The following is a 23,668-nucleotide window of genomic DNA, read 5'->3' as shown; positions in this document are numbered from 1 at the left end:
GCCAACCTTGTAAATCCCGCCTTCAAACCGAATCTCCTCTTCCGTTGGCCAGGGATTACGGAAACTCCAAACGTCTCAATTTCCCGCCTTCAAAATACTGGATCGGGGCATATTCGGCACATTTTTTTGGGACATTTTTCCTCCCAAGAACCGGGAATTATAGTTTCGAGAGCCGTTGGACGAAAGTTTCATTTTCGGTCAACAGGGACGATTTGTTATACCCGAGTCATCCGGAGGGAGGGTGGGGAGTTAGTATTACCACGTACCCGGAGTTAACTCCCCTCATTAATTTTCTATCAGAAACGGCTCAGGGCTGCAGGGGATTTCTTATGCATCATTGAAAAGTTCTAAATCTCCTCGCGTGTGCAAATGTCTCTCTTGAACATTAAATAACGTGGAAGTTTGGCTAAGATACCAGTTGGTACGTACATTTCCGGGGGCCTTATTAAATTGTTTTCGGTAAATTGCATGCTTTACGTGGGAACTGGGAAGGCAAGCTGAAAAGTTGGCGGCGAGCCGCTGTTATTAAGCTTCTTGAACGAGTCATCAACATTGGGAGCCCATAACATTGAACCAGTCATCAACATGCCTACATCATTGCATGGAAAAGTTTTCCTATATTGCAAAGATCATATCATTAGCTAAGAAGGAAAACTTTGCAAACAATTACGTAAACAAATATCCTGTACTCGTGCTAATATTTTCTTTTTCTGTTTTTTTTTTCATTCAAAGACAAATCTTATCTAAGGGAAAAGAACGGAGACATGTTACACACCAACATGTACGTGTGGTGCAATTGACACTTGAGACCTCAATGACAGACAAATCCATCAAAACTAAAGAATGTAGTCCCACACGACCACACATGAATGCAACGTTATAGGAGGAGCTAATACTTATTTACGGAGAGAGGAACAAGAGGAGCTGATGTATGAGAGCAGCTATAATCTGGGTATTTGTAGGCAACTGACAAATGGAGATGGATGGTGTGGGCTTTTGCCGAGTAAACCTGAATCTTGAGTATCACCAGTTAAGCAGCTTGACCACTTCTTTCTCTTCAGTGGTTTATATTAGGTTTGACAAATGAGGACAAGGGTTGCACTGAGGTCGAAGGCTTTTGAGTTGCAATATAAGCTTACAATAATATTAATAGCTGCCGCTTGAGAATATTAAAATGATGAGACATTTAAGAAAAAAGTAAACATTAAATATGAGAATTATAGCATGCATCCGTCTTCATATTCCACAGAAGGAAGCGGAGAAGATGGATGTAAGACCAAGTCGTTTGCATTGCTTGTTTCCGAACTGTCTAAATTAGATGGAGTCTCTACGGGGACCGAGTTGGACAACACCTTTGAATACCGCATTGGATCCGGTATTTAGTGTACTAATCTATTATTGACTTGTTTTAAACTATTGACTTTTTCACTTAGCAAGCAGGTAATTACTAGGAGCCAACCTCATATCTGGTCATTTTGGATCACATAGGAGAGGACTATTTCTTGAGCAAAGACCGCGTGAGGAGAAATAGATTAGCTATCATAAACTTGGTGAAATGTGCCATTTTTGTGTCACATAAGGTCAATGTCATTAAGAAAAGGTCCAAGGGTCCCCCTGCAATGCTGTTTTTGAGAGCAAACAATATATTCTCTAGCATAGGGGTGGCCAGCAAGATGAATCATGGAAGCAAATTTGTCGTAGAAAACATAAAAACGCATCTTGAGAAGCATCATGCATCACTAGCTTTTCCATGAATGATGTATTTTTCAACCAAAAATATACTATCGATCGTTATAATGATTATAATAACTATTATTTTCCCTACACTGTAGGGTATCAATTCTTTTACTGTTAGCAAAATGATTTTTTTAATAGTACCCCAATAATAATAAAAGAACAATATTGTTACTTTTCAAATATTGTTCATCGAGTAGAGAATTATGAATTATGAAAAAAGTATTATTGTATATCAAAAGAGTGCACATGCAAGAAAACAATTATTATTTGTGCTATACAATGCTATCATAACACTAAATAATTTTTTTTTGGTACAACGATCGCTCATATTAATTTAGCATGAGTACAACCACTTGAGTCAAGATACAGTATATGGTATAAAGGTGGGGTATAATATCAATCCATGTCCATGAGATCTCTCCGAAATGATCCTGTTCGTCTCTCGTTATATATGAGCAGCCTGAAAGAAGTCACAATCTCTCACCATTCGCTGTATATCGCTAAGGAGAGGATGATCGTCTATTATTATGGTTGTTATCTTTTCTCTGTACAAAATTGAAGAGCCTAAAACTATTTTAATGACCGTGCCTCATTGGCTCACTTATCTATTGGGCATTTTTTTATGGGACTAATCAATGGTTGTGAGGCCATTCCATTCCTCGACAAATAATTGGGCTTTGAAGCGGTCGTACAGATCTACTCTGTGGTCCTGGGGCTAATTTTGCAGTTCCGTGCACAACTAGTTCGGCCTGCTTGGGCTCACCTGCCCAGCCCGATTTTGGATGGGCTTTGTAATAGCATTTTAGTCTGATGGACCGAGCCAGGTTGAGAGTTTCTTGGACCACTTAGAAATTGGGCTCTGGCTGGATTGCCCAAATCTTAATCCAGTAGAACCCCATTTTGTATTGTTTTATGTACTGAGGCAATTACAATGGTTTTTGTTTACCATATTTATTGTACATGAAATCATGAATAGAGTTCTTGGAGACACGATGTTGGTTAACTTCACTTACACTCCTAATATGACAAATTATCTTAAAATTGAAAGAAATTTGATGAATTATAGAACTCTCAGTCACTTTTTGACATGGAAAATATTGAAATTTGGTCAAGGGACACAAGCATAAGGGTTTTTTTTACCAATGATCATCGAATTTGTCGAACCCTGTTGTATGCCCAATAACCATATAATTTATTCCTGGAATATGAAGTATCTTATCTAAGTTAATACTGAGAAAAGGATGATGGTGCTGATCTGACTAAGAAAATCTTAAAATGCATAAATCCTAGAATTGATATACGAAAAAAAAAACAATCTTTCTAAAGAAAATCCGCAACATTGTGGAAATTTTGAAGTGCACAATCTCTGAAAAAGGAATCTCAAAAATAACTTCTCAAATGATATTTGACATATTGTTTTTGAAGAAATTTGACATCTTTATATTTAAAAGATTGCATTTCCATTGTCGAGATTTGTTGGCAAGTGAGATGACCGAAGAGGGCTCATTGGAGGTAGTGGCGATCAGAGCGAGGACCCTGCATTCATGCTAGATCATGAACTTTTCTACCTTATAGAGTTGGCGGGGTGCACCACTTGTAATGCATCTACAATTTACCATGATATATCGGACCCACAAGAGATGTAACAGAGCCAAACTAAATCAAGTCGGATTTGGTTTGTAATTACAAGCTCAAAAATAAAAAAATAAGCTTCACTTATTTGTTATTTTGATCTTTGAACTTATTTTCAAATTGAGCCAAAAATTCTATTTCAAGCAGCTCATAAAAAATTATTAAGTTGAAACTACTTCATGGTTGCTTCAAGCTTAATTTGAGCTCGAACATTGTTGGTTATATGCTGAATGATTTAAGGCTCAGTTGTTAAATTAAATCTTACAATATTTAGCAAAATATATTATGCTAAAGTCTTATTGAGTAGAAATGAAGCTTAATGTGAAACTATTTTTAACCCTTATGAATCATGTTCAAGCTTGAATCAGTTAGGCTCAAATGAAGCTGGATTCGATTTTATTTCCATCCGAGCTCGAGGTTACACCGGTTAAGCACAGGATCCGGTCTGGTGTATCGCGAGCGCTGTCTGTTAACACACAGATTGCCAACTTCTGCTCACCGATGAAAATCGGACGGGCAGGATCAGTCATCCTCGATGTGAACTTCTCCGCCGCGAGACACCACAATGCAGTCTCAACCATATAAATTTCTCTGGCGGGCGGCCTCCCAAAACCCTAGCGCTTCGGAGACCCCACTTTTCCCAAACCCTAACCCTAGCGGCTGCGGCCCTCCACCACCTGAGAGAGGCCGCGCTCCTCCAGCGCCGGCAAGATGCAGATCTTCGTGAAGACCCTCACGGGCAAGACCATCACCCTCGAGGTCGAGTCCTCGGACACGATCGACAACGTCAAGGCCAAGATCCAGGACAAGGAGGGCATCCCCCCGGACCAGCAGCGCCTCATCTTCGCCGGAAAACAGCTCGAAGACGGCCGCACCCTCGCCGACTACAACATCCAGAAGGAGTCCACCCTTCATCTCGTCCTCCGCCTCCGCGGTGGAGCCAAGAAGAGAAAGAAGAAGACGTACACGAAGCCCAAGAAAATAAAGCACAAGAAGAAGAAGGTCAAGCTTGCCGTGCTGCAATTTTATAAGGTCGACGACTCGGGAAAGGTTACCAGGCTGAGGAAGGAGTGCCCCAACGCCGAGTGTGGCGCCGGGACCTTCATGGCCAACCACTTCGATCGCCACTACTGCGGCAAGTGCGGCCTCACCTACGTCTACCAGAAGGCCGGAGGTGAGTAACGTATCGGAGAGAAAGAGCCGATTGGAGATCGATAGAGAGAGCTTTTGCTTTAGTGGTTGCTTAATGTCAAGTCTTAAGTCTGGAGGACAGAAAATAATATTTGAGTCCTAAATTTTTGGTTATTGTTTATGCGATGGATTAGTTATGGTACATTTGAAATTGGAATTGTGTTATTGCTAGAATTGCTTGTTTGATGGTTAATCGTTGTGGATGCTTGTTGTTTGGATTTTTTTTGCATGTTGATGTTTGTGGTTAGATTCCTTTATTGCGTTTTTTAAATTATTTGAAGTAGAGAATGCTGGATGGTTGTGTTTTGTTTTTTTTTTGTTCTGTTAATCTGTTTATATTGTTGGGGGATGTTGACGTAATACTGTTGTTTACACTGAAGTTGATCGATTTTGATTATTTAGTCTTAAAACATTGTAAATGGGGCAAGCCTGATGGATAATTCTTTGCCAATCGTTATTATGTGCTACAAATTGTCCAAGCTTTTTCTCAATATATCCTTTAAATGTAGTCACATATTCCTGTTTACTGCTTTCTGATTGAGTGTTATGGGTTCAATAATTGAACCTAGTTCAGTCTCATCCTATTTAACACTCTATCAATTATGGACGAACCAGGTGTGCTCCATCTAGTATACTCAGATCAAATTTTATATGCATTCATCTAAATTCTGATCTACCTTAATATTCTCATCCCTTTGATGGTTTATCCTTTGAGCTTAGAAGTCAGATGTTAGACAGCTTCCTGGTTTCAGATAATCTTTTTCTTATTTTATCGGAGGCTGATACATTTCAAATTGGATTTTCATGGCTGATGATTCCTTGCTTTAGTTCGATTCTGACATGCTGTTCTTTTTAGATAAAGGATGGCAGTGATACGTTGATCTGGTCACTTTAGTACCTTGTTTTATTTACATATTGAGGGGCCATGGATCATGAGCATGCATCCTTATAGTTGATAGTCTTTCTTCGTGGGCTTTTTTCTGGTGTTAAATTTACTCTGCACCTCGTCTTTCTCCTCCTCCTGTGTGTAGAAGGGCTGAAAACTTATGACTGGGATCAAATGTTGGTGCGTGCAGGTGCGCGTATGCTTGTACACACCAATAATCCATGTCCGCTTCTCTGGGTATGAGTATTAGTTATATGTTAACAACATAATCATTTCCAATGTTCATGGAAATCCACTTGTCTTTTTGGCTTTGACATTTGCTATTGCCTTGTAGTTCTTATTTATCTAATCATACTTCGGTGTTATCTTATTTTTTGTTTCACAACTGAGTAATCTGTGGTCATCTTAAAAAACTGGGGAAAATTTGTAAGATTATTTGGCATCAAAGGTTGTTTTCTTCTAATTTTTTTCACTGTACCTGTTAAAAATGAGGTCTGCGACATCTCAAGTGCATTGCATTGGCTATCCGAGCATTAAAAGTTTAAAAGTTTCTCTTAGTCTTTTTGGATAGCATCAACTGAACAATTAATCAGAATTACTTGTATTCCATCTTGCTCTGAGTTGGTTGCTTATGTTTTCATCCATCTCTCTCAATAAGATGAATGTAAAAGACAGCAAACTCCGGTTTTGCTTGGCAATTTTTTTCAGTCGGTTGTAAAATGTTTTTTATCTTAATTGATTGTTTATGCATTCAAACTTAGAAGCCTCATTTTATAACCTGTTGGTCTTCTATGCAAACACCACTGTTAAACTTTGCAATAAATCAATACTGACATGAGTTTCTTGTTGGTTTCCTATGATTTGAATTGCCAACTCATACATTCCACAAGTTCTTATATTCTAATCTCTTCTATTTACATGCTCAATCAAATTATTATGTTGTTCCATATTCACCGTACCAATTCATCTCACATGTGATTTTACAAGTAATATTACATTTTGTTTTTTTATCTTAATTGCTTGTTTATGCGTTCGAACTTTGAAGCCTTATTTTATAACCTGTCGATGCAAGCACCACTGTTAAACATTGCAATAAATCATTATTGACACGAGTCAAGAAAAATGTTCCTTCTTGTTGGTTTCCTGTGATTTGAATTGCCAGCTCATACATTCCACAAGTTCTTATGTTCTAATCTCTTCTATTTACATGCTCAATCAAATTTTAATGTTCTTCCAAATTCACCTTCTTACCTAGTCATCCCGCATGTGTTTTTACGAGTAATGTAACATTTTGTTGATTTCTTCTATCTAAATCTTTTTGTTGATCATCTACTTGAGCAGATTTTACCCGCCCACCCCCCACAAAATGCACCATTGATCTTGACGTATTTCTTAGCATCTCTCTTTTTCCTTCTGTCAAAAATTGGTTCAGAAACTTTTATGCCCTCTAAAGCGAACGTTCCTAAAAAAATCTTTCCTAATTGAAAGAGCTTTTATAGTTGACTGAATTCCTAGCTGTATAATAGTGTAAATCTTTCCTAGCTGTGTAATAGTCTTCTGGCTCAGTTATGTGGGTTCAGTTTCAGCAGTGGATGGATAGCGTCGCCAAGCAGCAAGCATGCCTGTTTACTTCATGCTACAGGTCAATAGCGATGTTTCCTGATAGGTGTCAAAGTTCCATCGGACTACTTGGCAAGGGATCGGTCCCATTATCTCCACCAGAAAAAAGTGGATGTGGGATCAGATCCTTATCCACCTCGTAGTGTTTTATTGAACAGTATTATCAATTACTAGATGTGGGAAGCTTCCCATGGATGTAGGTTATGAATTCCAACAATCTGTATGTATTGGCTTGGATGTCAGGTTGTGCCTTTAACTGATTCCGGTCAAACGCAATTTACCCATGTTGAGAAGGATTTGTTCCATTCAGCCAATACCTCCTGGACCATGGTCTCCATGCTAAGTATTGCAAATGGATTAGGTTTCCCCATATCCAAAAAAAGCATCAATCAAACTATGTGATTACTCAGATGCAAATGAAATGCCATTGTTGCTCAAGGTTCAAAATTAAAATGATAAAAAAAATGCGCCATCAATTAGGCATCAACAGAGGTATAAATAAGTTGAGCAGCTTGAGCTTGGATCCGACTTGAATTTTCGCTTGAATAGCTCAAACATTTTTAGAGTCTGCATCTGAATAGCAAAATCTAACATATATCTATATCTATATCTATCTATATATATATATATATATATATATATCTATATCTATCTATATATATATATATATATATATATATATATATTGACAATATTATATTTTATTGATATTGTATATTATTAATTTAATATTTAAAAATATACTATTATGGTATATTTTTTATTATTATTATTTTAATTATGACCTGGGCTCGAATTTGAGTGCAAGTATGGCTTGATTAATATTTGAGTCGGAAAAAATAGATCTCGAGTATTATTCTTTTTATTTTTATCGAGTGGAGCTTTAACTTAATCATTAATGCTTGATCCATCTCAAGTTGAGTTTTTTCAAGCTCAAGTTTTTAAATCGAGTCTAGCTGAAGCCTTTAGCTATTTGCCTCAGACTTGGCTTAATTGCACCCCTAGGCATGATGTTGTTTAGCAGCTAACCATCACTGGGTTAGCATCTGTGACCAAATTATTGAATCAGAATGCACAACTGCGACTGGTTATCCATTAATAGCTTGAAAGTCCAATTTGAAACATTTCCATGGCAATCCCGTCAGTCGGCTTATTTGGTTATCTTTCTATTTAAGCTGACAATCTCATCCTTCACCGATGCTGAAACATGTCTGCCCGCCCCGGAAGTTTCCATCATATCCACATGAATAATTACCCTTTGTTCAATGGATCCACTCCACCTATTGGCATCTTAACTTATTCCAACTCAATGGCTATAGCTTTGCTACTTTATGATATCAAAACATAAAGAGGAACATGATAAACACCTTACTGTTTTGGATCTTACAGTACACTGCTTATTGCTATAAGTTTCATCGTATGTACCCAAGTTTACCAAGGATATAGAAACAAGAAGCAGTACAAGAATCGCTTCGATGTCTGGGCGAAAAATCTGTATACTGCAATACTATGAACCAGTCCTCTGATATGATGCGATCTTCTGACATAATATATACTGTTTTGATACTAGGATGACGTTACAAACGCATCAGGAAAAACCTTTCGCAAGAATGTGTCTTTTGCTTTTACAATCAACCAGTAGAAGGCATAACATGGAATATGAATCAATGCCATACAGAAATACCTGCGAATTGAATGCCCGTCCATCAGTATCAAAAATCAAATGAATGGCAGATAATAGATCAGAAAACTGATAATTACCACAGAGGAGCCCAAGGAGTTCCTAGCTCAAGAAAAGGGTAAGGCCACCTGGAGAAACATAACTCTAAATTATGTTCAACATCATGAGATAGTGGATCTTGTGCAAGAGTTAGGAAACATCTAAGATGTGTGGAAAAAATATGATGCAAGCTGCTGCCACCTCCATCCTCTCTCTCTCTCTCTCTCACACACACACACACACACACACACACACACACACACACACACACACAAAATTTGGTCCGAGTTTTGTTTTACCCTGTCGCTATGTGATGCATCTTTTAATGTAATGAGCTGAACTGAAAGATTATTACTCACCAAGAAAAACCACAAGCATGCAGGACCCACTGAAAAGTTACATAGATACAGCTCCACAGAACAAAATATGCCATTCGGAATGCAGGAAAAGGCTGAAACAATAACAAGGTTTAGATCAGTTTCTTGTTTTTTGGTACATGGATGAGTTTCTTTTTAAAATTATAGAAAAGTAACTATATTGTATGCATTATATTGCTCTAGTATATACCAGATTGTTGAGGGCAGTATCAAGGAGAAGAAAGATGGCGTTAAGAGAATGCATGCAACCCATTAGCTGCAATACAATGGTCAGCATCATACAGAAAAACACAGTAAGTATAAATCATGCAAAGATGATATTTTGGACGAATTAACATAAATAATGTAAAAACTACAGAAAAACTTACCACTTATCAAGTTCCTGACATCATGAATGTCTACCAACCATAAATAAAGGTGATTTCTTTAATTATAATTTCACCAAACAATAACCTTCTTTATAAATTTGACAAGAAAAGCCATTGAGTTTTACCAAAACAACAAAGCCATGTGGACACAACAAAAAAAGTTATGGTGTGTTTAATACTTGTGGTGCTCTAAAAAAAAGAGGGTCTTTTCCTTCAACGGTATGGGAGAAATGGGTAAATGCATCAGACAGGCGCTGGAATTTCAGAGACCAAACGTTTCTAGTATGATTCTTTTTTCTTTTTCGGGGCATTGATAAAGGATGGAATTTCAGCCTATATCCCCGAGAAAATTGCCATCAAAGGAAGATTTCCTTTTTTTCCCCTAGAGCTAATGTAAGTATATATTATTTCTTTGAGTTTACAGTGACAGAGAGTTGCGAAGGTAAAAGGAATGCTTTCAACCAATTTCATAATGCATAATGAAATGATTATAGCATATTTTAAATGTCAATCCATGGTCTAAATATCGCTGCAGATTTTCATGTTCAGTGTTCTAAATAATTGATGAGCTTGAACTGTAGTAGCTTGTTAACTGGCAAGTGTCTTCCATGGGACAGTACGAGCAAGTGACACATCTTTAACATCATATAGGATGCACAGCCTTTTTTGTGATCTAGCATCTGAAAGAAACTGGTCACCAATTTCCACAAGATATTATTGAAGATATCGAAGAGAAATGACCAATAAACAGACAACAAGCTGTATGGAAATAAATAAAGGTTGTTTAATCCACAGAATGGGGCCACCTGAAATGCTTACAGGAACAGCACTGACTGTTGGTTCTAATCTTCTTGTTTTGGTCTAGACAGGGTATTTGTTTTTTACCATATAGGGTTGATGTTTAAGGCTTTCGCCTTTGGTTATGACTATATTTCCTGAAGTCCCCTATAAAATTGCGTAAAGGCTCTGACTTTGGCTATTACTAGACTCGCTGAAGTCCACCATAAATTTGTGCAATTCCAATCCACATATTTAAAGTACTGCTTAAAAATCAGTCTAGGCAATCCCAAATAAATTTAGAAACTGTCTATGATCTATATTTTTTTTTCTTTTCTTTCAGCAAAATATACACAAGACTACAGGAATTATATAATGGCTCCCACATTCAGAGTTGGTAAGTTTATAAAAAGAAAAAGAAGAAATCATCTTAATAGTTTTTGTTTAGACATTACCCACCAGATTCAGGCTGAAATGTTCTGAAGATAGAAATGGTACTAGAAGACCCCAAAACACAACATCTGTCAGCAATGCGGCACCTGCGCTAGTCTGTCAAATGAATGAGTTGGCTTCAGTTGTATACATTTGATGAAAACAGTAAGAAAAATGACCCAAAAAAAGGAATAACAGCTGCAGAATTGAAAAGCTACTAAATTTATGACTGGATTAAGCTTAGTGGATAGAGACAAATTCTGGACTCATAGGACTGTTTAGACCAACAAAAAAAAAAAATCAAAATAGATAAATGCATGTGAATGCGATTAAACAATATATTATTTATATTAGACAAATCTTGGAAACTTCATATAAAAATTAAAATAACTAATGACATTTTAAATTGCACCTACAATGACAATGCCAGAAATGCCAGAAAAGAGAGATGTAATGCTAACCTGATAGACAATTTGCATCATGTATCCCCAGAATCCAGCTCTTTTCTCAGTCACTTCTTGATCATGATGGCTTTGCAATCTTACTGCATCCATGTTTCTGTTCTTTCTGAATGTTAGGGTTGCATGTCTATTCTGTTCAAAATCTCTTTTAAGGAATCCATTGGCCTCCTCACTTTCACTGATTTGTTGTTTTGAATAAATCCAACACCCATGAGCAGAAATCAAGGTGGCAATCTATAAGCAGATATATTAAAAAAAATCAATATGGATGCAACTTCCTTTTTTTGAGGGGACAAAACTGGATGCAACTTCATAGATAACATTAAGGTGTATATACTTATGTTTGTGCTGTTCATGGGGGGTGGAGAGAGGAGAAAGAAGCGGATACGATCTTGGAGTGCATTATAATTATGTTCTCCTTGTAGGAGCATGGAAATTTTCTTTTAAATAATATCATGAAACTATAACAATAAAAAAAGGTATCATGAAAATGTTAGAAAACCTATTGCATGAACTCTTGATATAGAATAACAAAAGGTACCATTGTAGGGACTTACTGCAAAATAGACGATGACCAATGTAAACGTCCACCTGCAGATCATTTACATGAGAAAAATCAAATGATAAAAAAATCCTCTATAACAAAGGTGCAGCATCTCATCTAGTTACATTTTACATAAACATCACACCAGCTATCAAAGGAACAATTTAACCTTTAATAACAAGTTGACTAATGAAGATACAGCTCCTGCCATCATATTTTCATTGAATTTTATAGAAAGTGGTACTTCTTTATAAAATAAAACCGATGATACAGAATTTACAGGGAAAAAAGGAAATACAGCTATTATAACATGAGACCAACTCTAGGCACGAAAAAGTGGAGAAAATAATACAAAGAAATTTTATATTACTAGAAAAACAGTGACTTCATAACACAAGGAGCATCCCAAAGCACAACCAACTAAGAAACTGTAAAAACAAATGAAGCTGAAGATAACACTAGTGGATTCGAGAACCTTGTTTCCAGAACTTATGATTAGCATAATTTAGTCCATCATTTACACATAAAACTTCTCTAAATTCCTGAATTAGCATTCTGAGGAAAAGAAAAAACAACTCAACTCTTCCTAGTCTGACAATTATTCATGCATCTAAAATTAGGTTTCTTTCGTCCACCTCATCCTTTATTCAAGTCCAAGATCGAACTTTTCCCCTGAGATAGCAACAACTTCCCACTCAACAAACAAGTTTGAGATAAGAGTTTCCCACTCCAATCTTTTCCACCACTTTTAAAGCCCATAATCACCTTTTCCCGCACACTTGTCTCCTTACTCTCCAACCATCTAGTTCCACTTCCCTTGAAGTGCCAAGCACTCAACTAAAGCCACCTGTTAATGGTTTCAAAGTTCTACAAAATTAGGAGTGCAAACCAGAGGAAATTAAAAGACAACCTCTACGTTCTCTTTCACTTCCCTCCTTCTACATTGTATGGCTGAAAGACTCGCTCAGTCAAACAGCTCGCACAAACCAATTTGCGAAAGTCTTCAACTTTCTAATTACTGCGATTCAAAACTTCCATCATCTAGAAATTTCTCACAAAGAACAAGACAATTCGATTCTTGTAATCGAGAAAGAAAAAAGTCGGTTTAATTTTTCTTTTTTCTAAAGAGAATGATTTTTTATAAAATTATAGAATTATTGATCAATTCACAATGATCCAAAATTTCCAGAAAAAATCTATAAAATCCTCGAAAGGGCATACCGGCTCCGCTGCACCGAATGAGGTGCTAATAAAGCGGACACATAAGTGTGAAATTATCAAAAAGAACCAAGACGGAAGAGAGGTCTCACTGAGTATAGAAGTAGAAAACGGAGATGCCACGCCCGTAAAGAACAATCATACGGTAGAGCAACCAGGACATGGTCAAGAACACGAGTCCCCGGTACCCCAGAAGCCAGAGAGGGTGCACCTTTCTCCAGCACGGGACCCAAAGATTCACGGCTCTCAGGGGCTCCCCCCTTGATCTCACGACCACGGCCACCCCCGCGGCCGCCGGCGCCACGATGATCAAAGCGCAGGGGAGCACCTGCCACCGCATCCAGTAGTCCAGCCCCTCCCCTCCTGACGCTATCTCCGCCACGAACAGCGGTAAACCTAGGGTTCCGGCCATCAGTATGGCCATCCGGAGAGAGGGGTGGTGTGGGGGGTTGAAGAATTAATGGAGCGAGGGAAATCTTCTGGAGGCGGAGGCCTGCTTTAAAGTCTTTCTTTTTTTCGGGTGGGGGCTGCTTAAAAGTCTTTGTAAGACGCCTGCTGCTGAGCCACCAGTATCGCGTGACATCATGTTTACGCGTGTCGTAATATCTAAGGAGAATACCGTCTGCAGGAAAATCCATGCAAGATTTTTTATAGTCATTAACTTTTTTTTTTATTTTTTTCTTTTAAGTACAAAGGAGGAGCGGGGATAACAATTTTAGCACATCCATCAAGCATCCAACTGTAATAATATATTTTGCTCCCAATCAAATCTAACATAATATATATATATATATATATATATATATATATATATATATATATATTTGATTCACTTAATAGATGGTAGCTGTAGCAGCACCTTCCTTCCCTCATTTATTTAGAAATTTACTATTTTAATATATATATTATAAAAATCACACCAATTAATTATTTTTATCTATTTTGTTTTGAAGCCCCCAATTAATTTGACTTATATAAAAGCAGTTTTTTTATTAAAATATTGTAGTTTTGTTATACACTAAATTTCTTTTTATCTCAATCAAAAATTGAATCTAAACTATATATTCCTTCTATTTATATAGAAGTTATTATCTCATTAATTATAGCTATAGGGTATATTGTTATAATTATCCGAATCCAACTCGACCAGATTCATTACAATATGCTTTATCCATCTCACCTGACCTAAGACAAGTACAAGGCCGATATGAGTACAGAGTTTTTAATTACAGGATGGGCATGGATATTAGCCTATCCAATCCTTTGCCATCTCTAACAAAGAACGGATGTAATCCTCTCAAACAAACAAAATTTTATACATTTTATTTTTAAAAATCTCATACATACGCTTTTTATGTCCTGAAAAGATGGTAGATACTGTTTCAACTTTGCTGGTGACTTTCTCCCATAGAAAAAAAATAAAAAAGAATGATCATCTATTTGTTGACGGGTGAAGTAGCTGGAGATCCTTAGCATGGATGCTTGTTGACCCAGACGGCAAAGAAGATTTATTATTATTAATCAAATGAGCAGTTCTTTTCTTACATTTGGCTTGAACTGGAGTCTAAAATAATCATTAGCTAGTCTAATAAGAATCACCCATCAAATATTTTTTTTAATTATTATCTCTATGTTGTTATTTGCATTGCATGTGTGAAGTTCCAATTGTTGTAGTGCAAGGAAGAGGTTTGGATACATTCTCAGTGACAGTATCAAATAGCTATTCTTATGTATTGCATTGGTTTCGAATGGGAGACTTCTGATAGAGGACACTTGTCTATAAATTTAAGCTACTAACTATTAATATTTTTAGTTTCAAGCGATACTAATGAGAGTCAACAACAACATACCTACTTAGCAACAAGTATTACTTTTGATAATTTGGTCTTACACAAAAATTAATTTTGACAGTGTCTAACAAGTGAGAACAATCAAACCAAAGTATTGATATAGGGTTCTTATGCGTGTCAGAGAATTTGTAAAAAAAGAGGAAAAATGATATGAGACGCACATAAAAAGAAGATTATGTCCCAAATTAAATTACTATACAGGTTTTGTCAAACTATCACTAAAAGGAACAGTCTCTAGTTTCGTATTTTTCTGTTTTCAAACGTCGCAGTAGATGGCATAATCTAATGTCCCAAATTATCTGTTCACAGTTAAATTCAATTTAACAGAGATGAACTACAAATATCACATGTTGTTGCATTATATGAATTGGTTGCTAATTGGAGATGGGAATGATTAAGAGTGATTAAAGTAGCAATATCATGATGCTAACTCATGACAATTGCCACTATGTTTCCTCCAATTATCAGCAGATATACTGCTATGAAATTCCAGTAGCCAACTACATTGTTTTTTTTTCAAAAAATAATCTAATAATTATACCTTCCAGTAATTGAGTTCCAAATTGCACCTACATCTCATATAGGTATGGTACTATAACGTTTGCATATCTTGATGCTACCCCAGACAACTACTATATGATCACCTACGTCATCTTTAGTGTACATAATCGATAACTGGTAAATGAAACCATTGCAGTATAAATGATGATTTCTACCAGCACTACATATAGAATGGTTTAAGAATACCATACTCGGTGTAGTACAACAGGATGCTTGGATCGTAGGTCAAGATGTCCCAGGATAAGACCCCAATCATGGTGACCATGGCCGCAAGCCTGAGACCAAGCAGCCATGCCGGATGAAGCCCACGCCAGCAGCTCGTCCACAGCCGGGCGCTGCCCACATGCCCAGTCCCCGGCGCAGTTCCCCCGCCACCCTCGCCGTCTGGTGCAGCGACCATCAACAAGCTCTCGTACTCGGTCCGGTCATCCCGGTGCTCGCCGCCCTCTCTGCTGGCGAGCACCCATAAGGAGCCGACGACGGCACCGGCGACAATGGCGAAGCAAGGGAAATCATACCACCGGACCTCGAGGGCCATTGCACTGTTAGGTGCCAGTGGAGAACTTTGAAGACTTGCCCTCTTAGCAAAGGGCAGTAGATGTCTCTGAAATGAGATTGTTGGAACTGATGGTCTAATGGGAGGCTGGTAGTTTTGACCGTGAGGTGGTGTGCATCATGGTCATCACTGTAGTACAAAACTCACAACATTTGATATATGGTGTGGCGTAGGTGCTATACACGCATAAACAAATGTTTGCTTGGACTTATTGGCTTCGGGAAGCTGCTGTCTCCGAAGGAAAAATTAAATGCGCCTGCTGGCGCCCGCTGCCGATTTTTCCTTCTTCTTCTTTTTTTTTTTCGTTTGAATTTCAGGAAATGTGTTTATAAAATTACCGCAGCCGAATCCGCAAAGAGATACATTTATTCCTGCATAATTACCTCTATAAATACTTCTTGATTTCATCTCTTTCGGAATATGAAAAAATTCGAAAAAAATACCAAAGAAAATTCTGAAGAAAAGTTCTTCCGCTGAGCCACTTTTGATTTTCATTTTTACAATTATATTTAGTTTTTTTTATTTTTTTATTTCGTTCTTCGCTGGATCTGCAAGTCCGATCGGATTCGATTTGGCTTCTTCCGAGACGTATCGAAGAAGAAGTTTACGATCGTCATATCTCTGAAAAGCCAGAAGATCCGTACGTGGGGGCAAACACTTCTTTGGGATAGCATCTATGCGCTTCGACTTGCCTTCAATTAGGCTATTTCCTTTAACTTTTATTTTAAATTTATATTAATAGATATGTAGTATTTGCAATTTTATGATTTAAATATATTAAATAAATAGATTTATTTTGTGCTAGAATAGATTTTTTTTTCTGTTAAAATAGAATTATTTTGATGCCGAATAATATATACATATATTATATTCCCTTTAATATTTTCCATTAATTGTAATTTTTAGATTTATTTGTTTATTTAGATAATATAATGCTAACAATTCAAAAAGTGTTTGTTTATTTTTTGTTAGTAATATATAAATCAGTAAATCATTTTAAAAAGGTAATAATTTGTTTAACCTCCAAGAGATTTATTATACCTCCATTTGGACTCCTCAAGGAGTAATTTCCAGATCCCATTCAAACAGAAAATTCAAAAATTGGTTAATACATAATAATTAATTCATTGAATTGACTTATTAGATCTCCATCAATTTTTCTAATAAGGTAATAAATCTTATAATTCATTAAATTGACATTTTAGATCTCAATTACAATAATTAATTTACTAGCACAAAATTAGTAATCAATTATTCTAATAAGGTAATAAATCTTATAATTCATTAAATTAACATTTTAGATCTCAATTATAATAATTGATTTGCTAGCACAAAATTAGTAATCAATTATTCTAATAAGATAATAAATCTTATAATTTAATGAATTGACATTTTAGATCTCATATAATATTTGATTTGCTGGCATAAAATTAGTAATCAATTATTATTAATTTAAAAAATTTCAAAAGGAAAGTTTGAAAATTGGTTAATTTGTAACAACAAATTTAAGTTTGCACTTAGGCTTTTGCAAAAATTAAATTTGTGTAATTTCTAGTGTTTATATCCACTAACTAATAGTGTTAAAGAAAAGCTTGTCAAAAAGGCATACACGTCTAAGAAAGGCTGGTATTTAAGTGAGCCTAGTGCTCCATCACCGATCTGGAGCTGATCTGGCTATTATTTTTTAGGTATATTAACTAGACATTCAAAATTCAATCCAAATTTTAGTGCAATCTTTTGACATAGATTTTTTGCCTCCATTCTGGTTTCTGTCCCTTCTCTATAACCTTGAACCTATGGCCTTAAACACTAGTGATCACCTTAGTGCCAAACTTGAAAAATTTGATGGCCATAACTTTAAGAGATGGCAGAACCAAATACGGTTCTGGCTCACCACATTAGGGTTGATCTCAGCCATAGGTGAGAGCACTACTGAAGTTGATAATGGGTCTAACCCAACTATTTTACGATATGCTACTCGCCAAAACTCAAACCGGAATTCATCCTCCTCCCACGCCGAACCTTCTGCCTCTACCAGCACACCCTCTAGGACACCTGATGAAATAGACTATCATTGCATCTATAGAATCCTAGATGCCCTTTTTGAGAAGCTATATAACATTTATTACACAGCCAAAAGTGCCAAAGAACTTTAGGACACCCTAGAAAGCAAATATGGTTTTGATGATGCTGGATGAAGAGGTCCAATACCTACGACTTCAATAACTTTAGGATGGCGGACTCAAAGCCTATGAATGACCAAATCTATGATTTTGAAATTCTGAGCCACCAGCTTAGTGCTAATGGAACCAATTTGGATGAATCATTCTAGGTAGCCTGTCTGATAGATAAACTACCTAATTTATGGTCTGAATTTTGCTAAGACTTTGAGCCATACCCAAAGAGGTCTCACCCTAACCCAAGTTTTGAACTCCATTAGAACAGAAGAGCAGTATAGGCTCAGGAGTAAAACCTCTACTAGATACAAGAATAATGCTTATAATGTAGAGGCCCCACTTAGGAAAAATCAGAACCGACCTTTTAAAAATAAGCATTACAAAAAGAAACCTTACAACCTTAGAAACCCTAACCACCACAATGGAAAACTTATCCAATCCTAGGAGCAGAAGAAGAAGAAAGAGGATGGTGGTTTTCGTTTTTGTTATGTGTGTGGTCGGACCAACTATTTGTCTCCCCAGTGCTTTTATAAGAAGACTGCACCTCTTCAATCCAAGAACAAGGGTCTACACACAACCAGTGCTCAAGTCAACATGGCGACTTCCGGCACTGGCTCCTCTGAGACAGCTTTCAGGTCTGTTTTCTTCACTTATGAAGTTACCATGACTTTACAAGCACTTGATTGGTGGATTGATACCGGAGCTGGTATTCATATTTGTTCGGATCGCTCCTGATTTTCTTCTTACCAGGTCTCAAGTGGAGGAGCTGTGATCATGGCAAATAGCTCGGAGGCGCGTGTGCTAGGAGTGGGATGAGTGAACTTAAAGCTTACCTCTACAAAAGTCCTGTCCCTGCACGACGTCCAACATATTTCAGTTGTTAGGAGAAACCTCATTAGTGGTTCTTTACTTGTCTAGCAAGGCTATCGTCTTATTTTTGAGTCCAATAAAGTTGTAATTTCTCATGGTGTCATGTTTATTGGAAAAGGGTTCTTAAGTGAAGGATTATTTAAGTTGAATGTAATAGCTTCTTCAATGAATGAAAATCCTTTAATTATGAATATAGAACCTCCTTCTATTTGGCATGGTAGATTAGGTAATGTAAATTATAATTCAATTAAGCAACTTATGAACTTAAATCTAATACCAAAAAGTGATCTTAAGAACTCTGATATATGTCAAATTTGTGTAGAAGCCAAACTCCCTAGGAAGCCTTTTAAATCCGTTAATAAGGATATCTATTAGAGTTTATCTATAGTGATGTTTGTAACTCGGGTAGAACTTCTAGGAGAGGTAATAAATACTTTGTGACCTTCATAGATGATCTATCCAAGTTCTGTTATATCTACCTAATTAAAACCAAGGATGAGGTGCTTAGCAAATTTAAAATTTTTAAGGTCAAAACTGAGAACCAACAGGAGAAGAAAATTAAAATTCTTAGATCAGATCGAGAAGGTGAATATACATCAAATGACATAACTCAATTTTGTAAAGATCATGAAATCATTCATGAAGTGACTGCACCCCTTCTCCCCAATCTAATGGAGTAGTAGAAAGGAAGAATAGGACTTTAATGGATATGGTTAACTCCATACTTATAAGCTCAGGAGTATCAGAGAATTTATAGGGGGGAGCTGTAGTTTCAGCCCGTTATATCCTCAATAGGATTCTCTCTAAAAATAATGATCTAACCCTATATGAAGTTTGAAAGCATAGAAAACCTAATCTTAGCTACTTGAAAGTGTGGGGGTGCTTGACAAAAGTAAAAATACCTAATTTTAAAAGAAAGAAAATAGGACCTAAAACATTGGATGCTATATTCATAGGATATGCAACCAATAGTAATGCCAATAGATTTCTGGTAATTAATTTAGAAGAAAGTGATATTAGTAACAACACCATCATAGAAGCCAGAGATGCAACATATTTTAAAGACACCTTTTTACTTAGGACTAGAGCAGATAGCAGAATAAAGACAAGTGAAATAGAAGTAGAAGTAGAACATAGGAGAAGTAAGAGATCCAGGGTAGAGAAAACATTTAGAGATGACTTCTATACCATTCTTATAAAAGACTCTTTAACTACCTTTGAGGATGCAATGAAATCCTTGGATTCACCTTTTTGGAGAGAAGCTGTGGACAATGAGATGCAGTCAATTATCCAAAATCATACTTGGGAATTTATTGATCTTCCTTATGGCTGTAAAACTATAGGGTGCAAATGGATCTTTAAGAAAAAACTTAGGCCTGATGACTCTGTAGATAAATTTAAGGCTAGATTAGTTGCCAAAGGTTTTACTCAGAGACATGGGGTCGATTTCTTTGATGTCTATGCACCTGTAGCTAGGATTACAACTATTAGGGTACTTATAGCATTAGCCTCCATCCATAGATTAGTAATTTATTAGATGAATGTCAAGATAGCTTTCCTAAATGGATACTTAAATGAAGAAATCTATATGGACCAGCCAGTGGGATTTGTAACTCAGGGCAAGAAAAAAAAGTTTGCAGACTAGTCAAATTTCTCTATGGTCTTAAACAAGCACCAAAGCAATGATACTTGAAATTTGATGAAACCATAATGACATTTAAATTTGAAATCAATAGCACAAATAAATATGTATATCATAAGAGAGTTGGATACAAATTTGTGATCTTGTATCTTTATGTAGATGATATACTGATCTTTGGAACAGATCTTCAGATAGTTGATAAAGTAAAACAATTCATAAATCATAAGTTTGATATGAAAGACTTGGGACAAGCTGACTTAATTTTAAATACCAAAATAATTAGAAGTGCAAATAGAATTGAGTTATCCCAAAGTCATTATGTTGACAAGATACTCAATAAATTTAATTATTCTGATTGTCAGCCTGTCGCTACTCCCTTTGATCCCTCTACACACCTTAAGAAAAACTTAGAAATTCCTATCCTTCAAAGCCTATATGCTCAAATCATAGACTCACTAGGATTCCCAATAAACTACACCAGGCCAGACATAGCATATGCTATGAATAGACTTAGCAGGTATATTGTTAATCCAAATAAAGATCACTGGACAACATTAGAGAGGATCCTTAGGTATCTTAAGGGTACCAAGTCCTATAGTTTGCACTTTAGTAGGTTTCCTGCTGTTCTAGAAGGCTATAGTGATGCCAACCGGATCAGCGATACCTTAGATGTTAAATCCACCACAGGATATGTCTTTCTTCTAGGTGGTGCTGCTGTGTCTTGGAAATCCACCAAACAAACCTTGATATCTAGGAGTACCATGGAGTCTGAACTGATAGCTTTAGACACCATTAGCACTGAGGCTGCGTGGCTCAGAGATCTACTAATAGACCTTTCTGTAGATGAGTCACCTTTACCACCTGTCTTCTTATATTGTGACTGTAAATCTGCAATAGATAAATGCAACCAAGAAAATGCCAATGTAAAAATAAACAGGCACTTAAAAGTGCGTCATAAATCATTAAGATACAAATTGAAAAATAACATTATTGCTTTAAATTTTGTAAAATTAGAAAATAATTTGGCTGATTAGCTTATAAAAGGTTTATCTAGAACAGTACTAGAGTCGTCGAGGGAGATGAGGCTTAGCCCATAAAGATAGATCACCACGGTAGAAATCCAACCTTAAAAGGTTCAATAGGTAGAAACAAACCAGAGGATGACTAAGAGGAGTACTATTTTATGTTTTCCTCATCCCTATGGAGCTAGTGCTCATAAAAGCAAGTGGTAGGATGAGTTTGTTTGTGTAACTCTTAATGAGTCCGAGACCCAAGAGGCAGGAGCTTCCTTGCTAGTTTGCTTATTAGGACTCACCTATATGTGCAGTCGTAAGACCGTAATTATGGAAAATGGGCGATTTCCTAAAAGCACATGAAAGATACATGCGCATGGCCATAATAGCGCAACCCGCTTAGAACCCAGATCCGGCTATATTATGTGTGTTGTTGATTTAATTTGAGCCATGGACCGAGGTTTAAGGTTAAGACCACCTTGGCTCCACAGATTTAATCAATTGTAACTAAGTGAAGGTTCAAACCGAAAGATACCTACATCTATTATATAATATAAGATATCTAGCATTTTGTTTTGATTTTAAAATTATTAAAAAAAATTAATTTTTGTGGAAGATTGATGGAAAAATTAAATGCACACGTGACCATTCTCGGGCCGCGTGTGCAATAGCCAGGGGGCGCCTGCTGTCGTTGTTTCTTTTTTTTCGTTTGAATTTCGCGAAATCACCGCGGGCGCGTCCGCGGAAAGACACATTTGCCCCTGCACAATTACCCCTATAAATACCTCTTGATTTCATCTCTTTCGGGATACGAAAAAATTACAGAAAAATACCAAAAAAATTATGGAGAAAAGTTCTTCCTCTTAGCCACTTCTGATTTTTATTTTTGCAATTATATTTAGTTTATTTTATTTTTTTATTTCGTTCTTCATTGGATCTGTATTTCCGATCGAGTTCGATTTGGCTTCTTCCAAGACGTATCGAAGAAGAAGTTTAGGATCGTTGTATCTCTAAGGAGGATTGCCGGAAGACCCGTACGGATGGGCAAATACTTCTTTGGGACGGCGTCTACGCGATTTGACCGCCTTCAATCAGGCTATTTCCTTTAATTTTTATTTTAAATTTAATATTAGTAGATATGTAGCATTTGCAATTTTATGATTTAAATATATTAAATGAATAGGTTTCTTTTGTGTTATAATGGATTTCTTTTATGTTAAAATAGAAATTATTTTGATGCCGAATAATATATACATATATTATTCCCTTTAAAATTTTTTATTAATTGTAATTTTTAGATTTATTTGTTTATTTAGATAATATATTGCTAACGGTGCTAGCTCTGGGGAATTACCATTCACCAGAATAATAAAAATTTTATGGATGGTTAATAAAATGAGGTTCTTAGGCAATTCCAAGGCGAACCGGACAAGTAGAAGACTTGATCACCACACACTGCTTAGCTCATCCCTAAAGAACAAGAAACATGTCTGCACAGTTCCAACTTACTGTTTGGCAGTCCCATATTAGATGTTATATCCCAATAACCACCCTAGCTACTAAAGTCTTTAGTTGGTATCATAGCTCCTTCTTGGCCTATTATATCAACTGTTGCATGGAATAGTTGTATTGAAGTATCATAAAGGTTGTCTATGGTGAATGTTAATGCATATCGATGTGATTTTCAATATGCACCTGATTGTTGCAGCATTTAGGCGACATGAAGGTCTCATTTGGAATGCAGGAAGAATTTTTTCTTATTAAAATATTTTTTTGAAAAGATAATTTTTGAAAATATAATGTCTAAAAAATTAGTTTTGGCATGTTTGATTGATCATAGAAAAGTGGCATATTTCAAAGTGGATTATATTTATTGAATATTTACTTTCTTAAAATACTGTATGAAATGCCTATTATACCCTTAATAAAGGAAAAGACCTTGGACTTTGATGGCTTAAGGATATTTTTGATTAAAAAAAGGTTCCAATTCTCAACAGGTGGGAAATTAGTTTTTCCATGTCTTCTATGAGTTTTTC

The 23,668-nt window shown here is 36.3% G+C and overlaps 2 protein-coding genes across 3 annotated transcripts; one reads left to right on the top strand and one right to left on the bottom strand.

Annotated features, from left to right (window-relative positions):
- Positions 1 to 3,970: 3,970 nt before the first annotated feature.
- LOC103701036 (ubiquitin-40S ribosomal protein S27a) lies at positions 3,971 to 4,780 on the top strand. The gene has a single exon (XM_008782972.4). The coding sequence runs from the start codon at positions 4,081 to 4,083 to the stop codon at positions 4,549 to 4,551; it is 471 nt and encodes a 156-aa protein (XP_008781194.1). The 5' UTR covers positions 3,971 to 4,080; the 3' UTR covers positions 4,552 to 4,780.
- Positions 4,781 to 8,401: 3,621 nt separating this feature from the next.
- Positions 8,402 to 15,968, bottom strand: LOC103701037. Of its 2 annotated transcripts, none has more exons than XM_039124406.1 (8): positions 15,566 to 15,968; positions 11,759 to 11,792; positions 11,202 to 11,435; positions 10,768 to 10,857; positions 9,354 to 9,419; positions 9,146 to 9,237; positions 8,828 to 8,875; positions 8,402 to 8,750 (listed from the first exon to the last, which is right to left on the bottom strand). In XM_039124406.1, exons 1-8 carry the CDS (start codon positions 15,910 to 15,912, stop codon positions 8,633 to 8,635), a joined length of 1,029 nt encoding a protein of 342 aa, XP_038980334.1. In that variant the 5' UTR covers positions 15,913 to 15,968; the 3' UTR covers positions 8,402 to 8,632. The 2 variants fall into 2 exon arrangements, with proteins under 2 accessions (XP_038980334.1, XP_038980335.1); XM_039124407.1 differs by lacking the exon at positions 15,566 to 15,968 and adding an exon at positions 13,056 to 13,473.
- Positions 15,969 to 23,668: the final 7,700 nt, after the last annotated feature.

Source organism: Phoenix dactylifera, chromosome 3, assembly GCF_009389715.1.
Source record: "Phoenix dactylifera cultivar Barhee BC4 chromosome 3, palm_55x_up_171113_PBpolish2nd_filt_p, whole genome shotgun sequence".
Taxonomy (NCBI): domain Eukaryota; kingdom Viridiplantae; phylum Streptophyta; class Magnoliopsida; order Arecales; family Arecaceae; genus Phoenix; species Phoenix dactylifera.
Note: the sequence above shows the minus strand (reverse complement) of the source record. Positions and strands in the feature narration are given on the sequence as shown.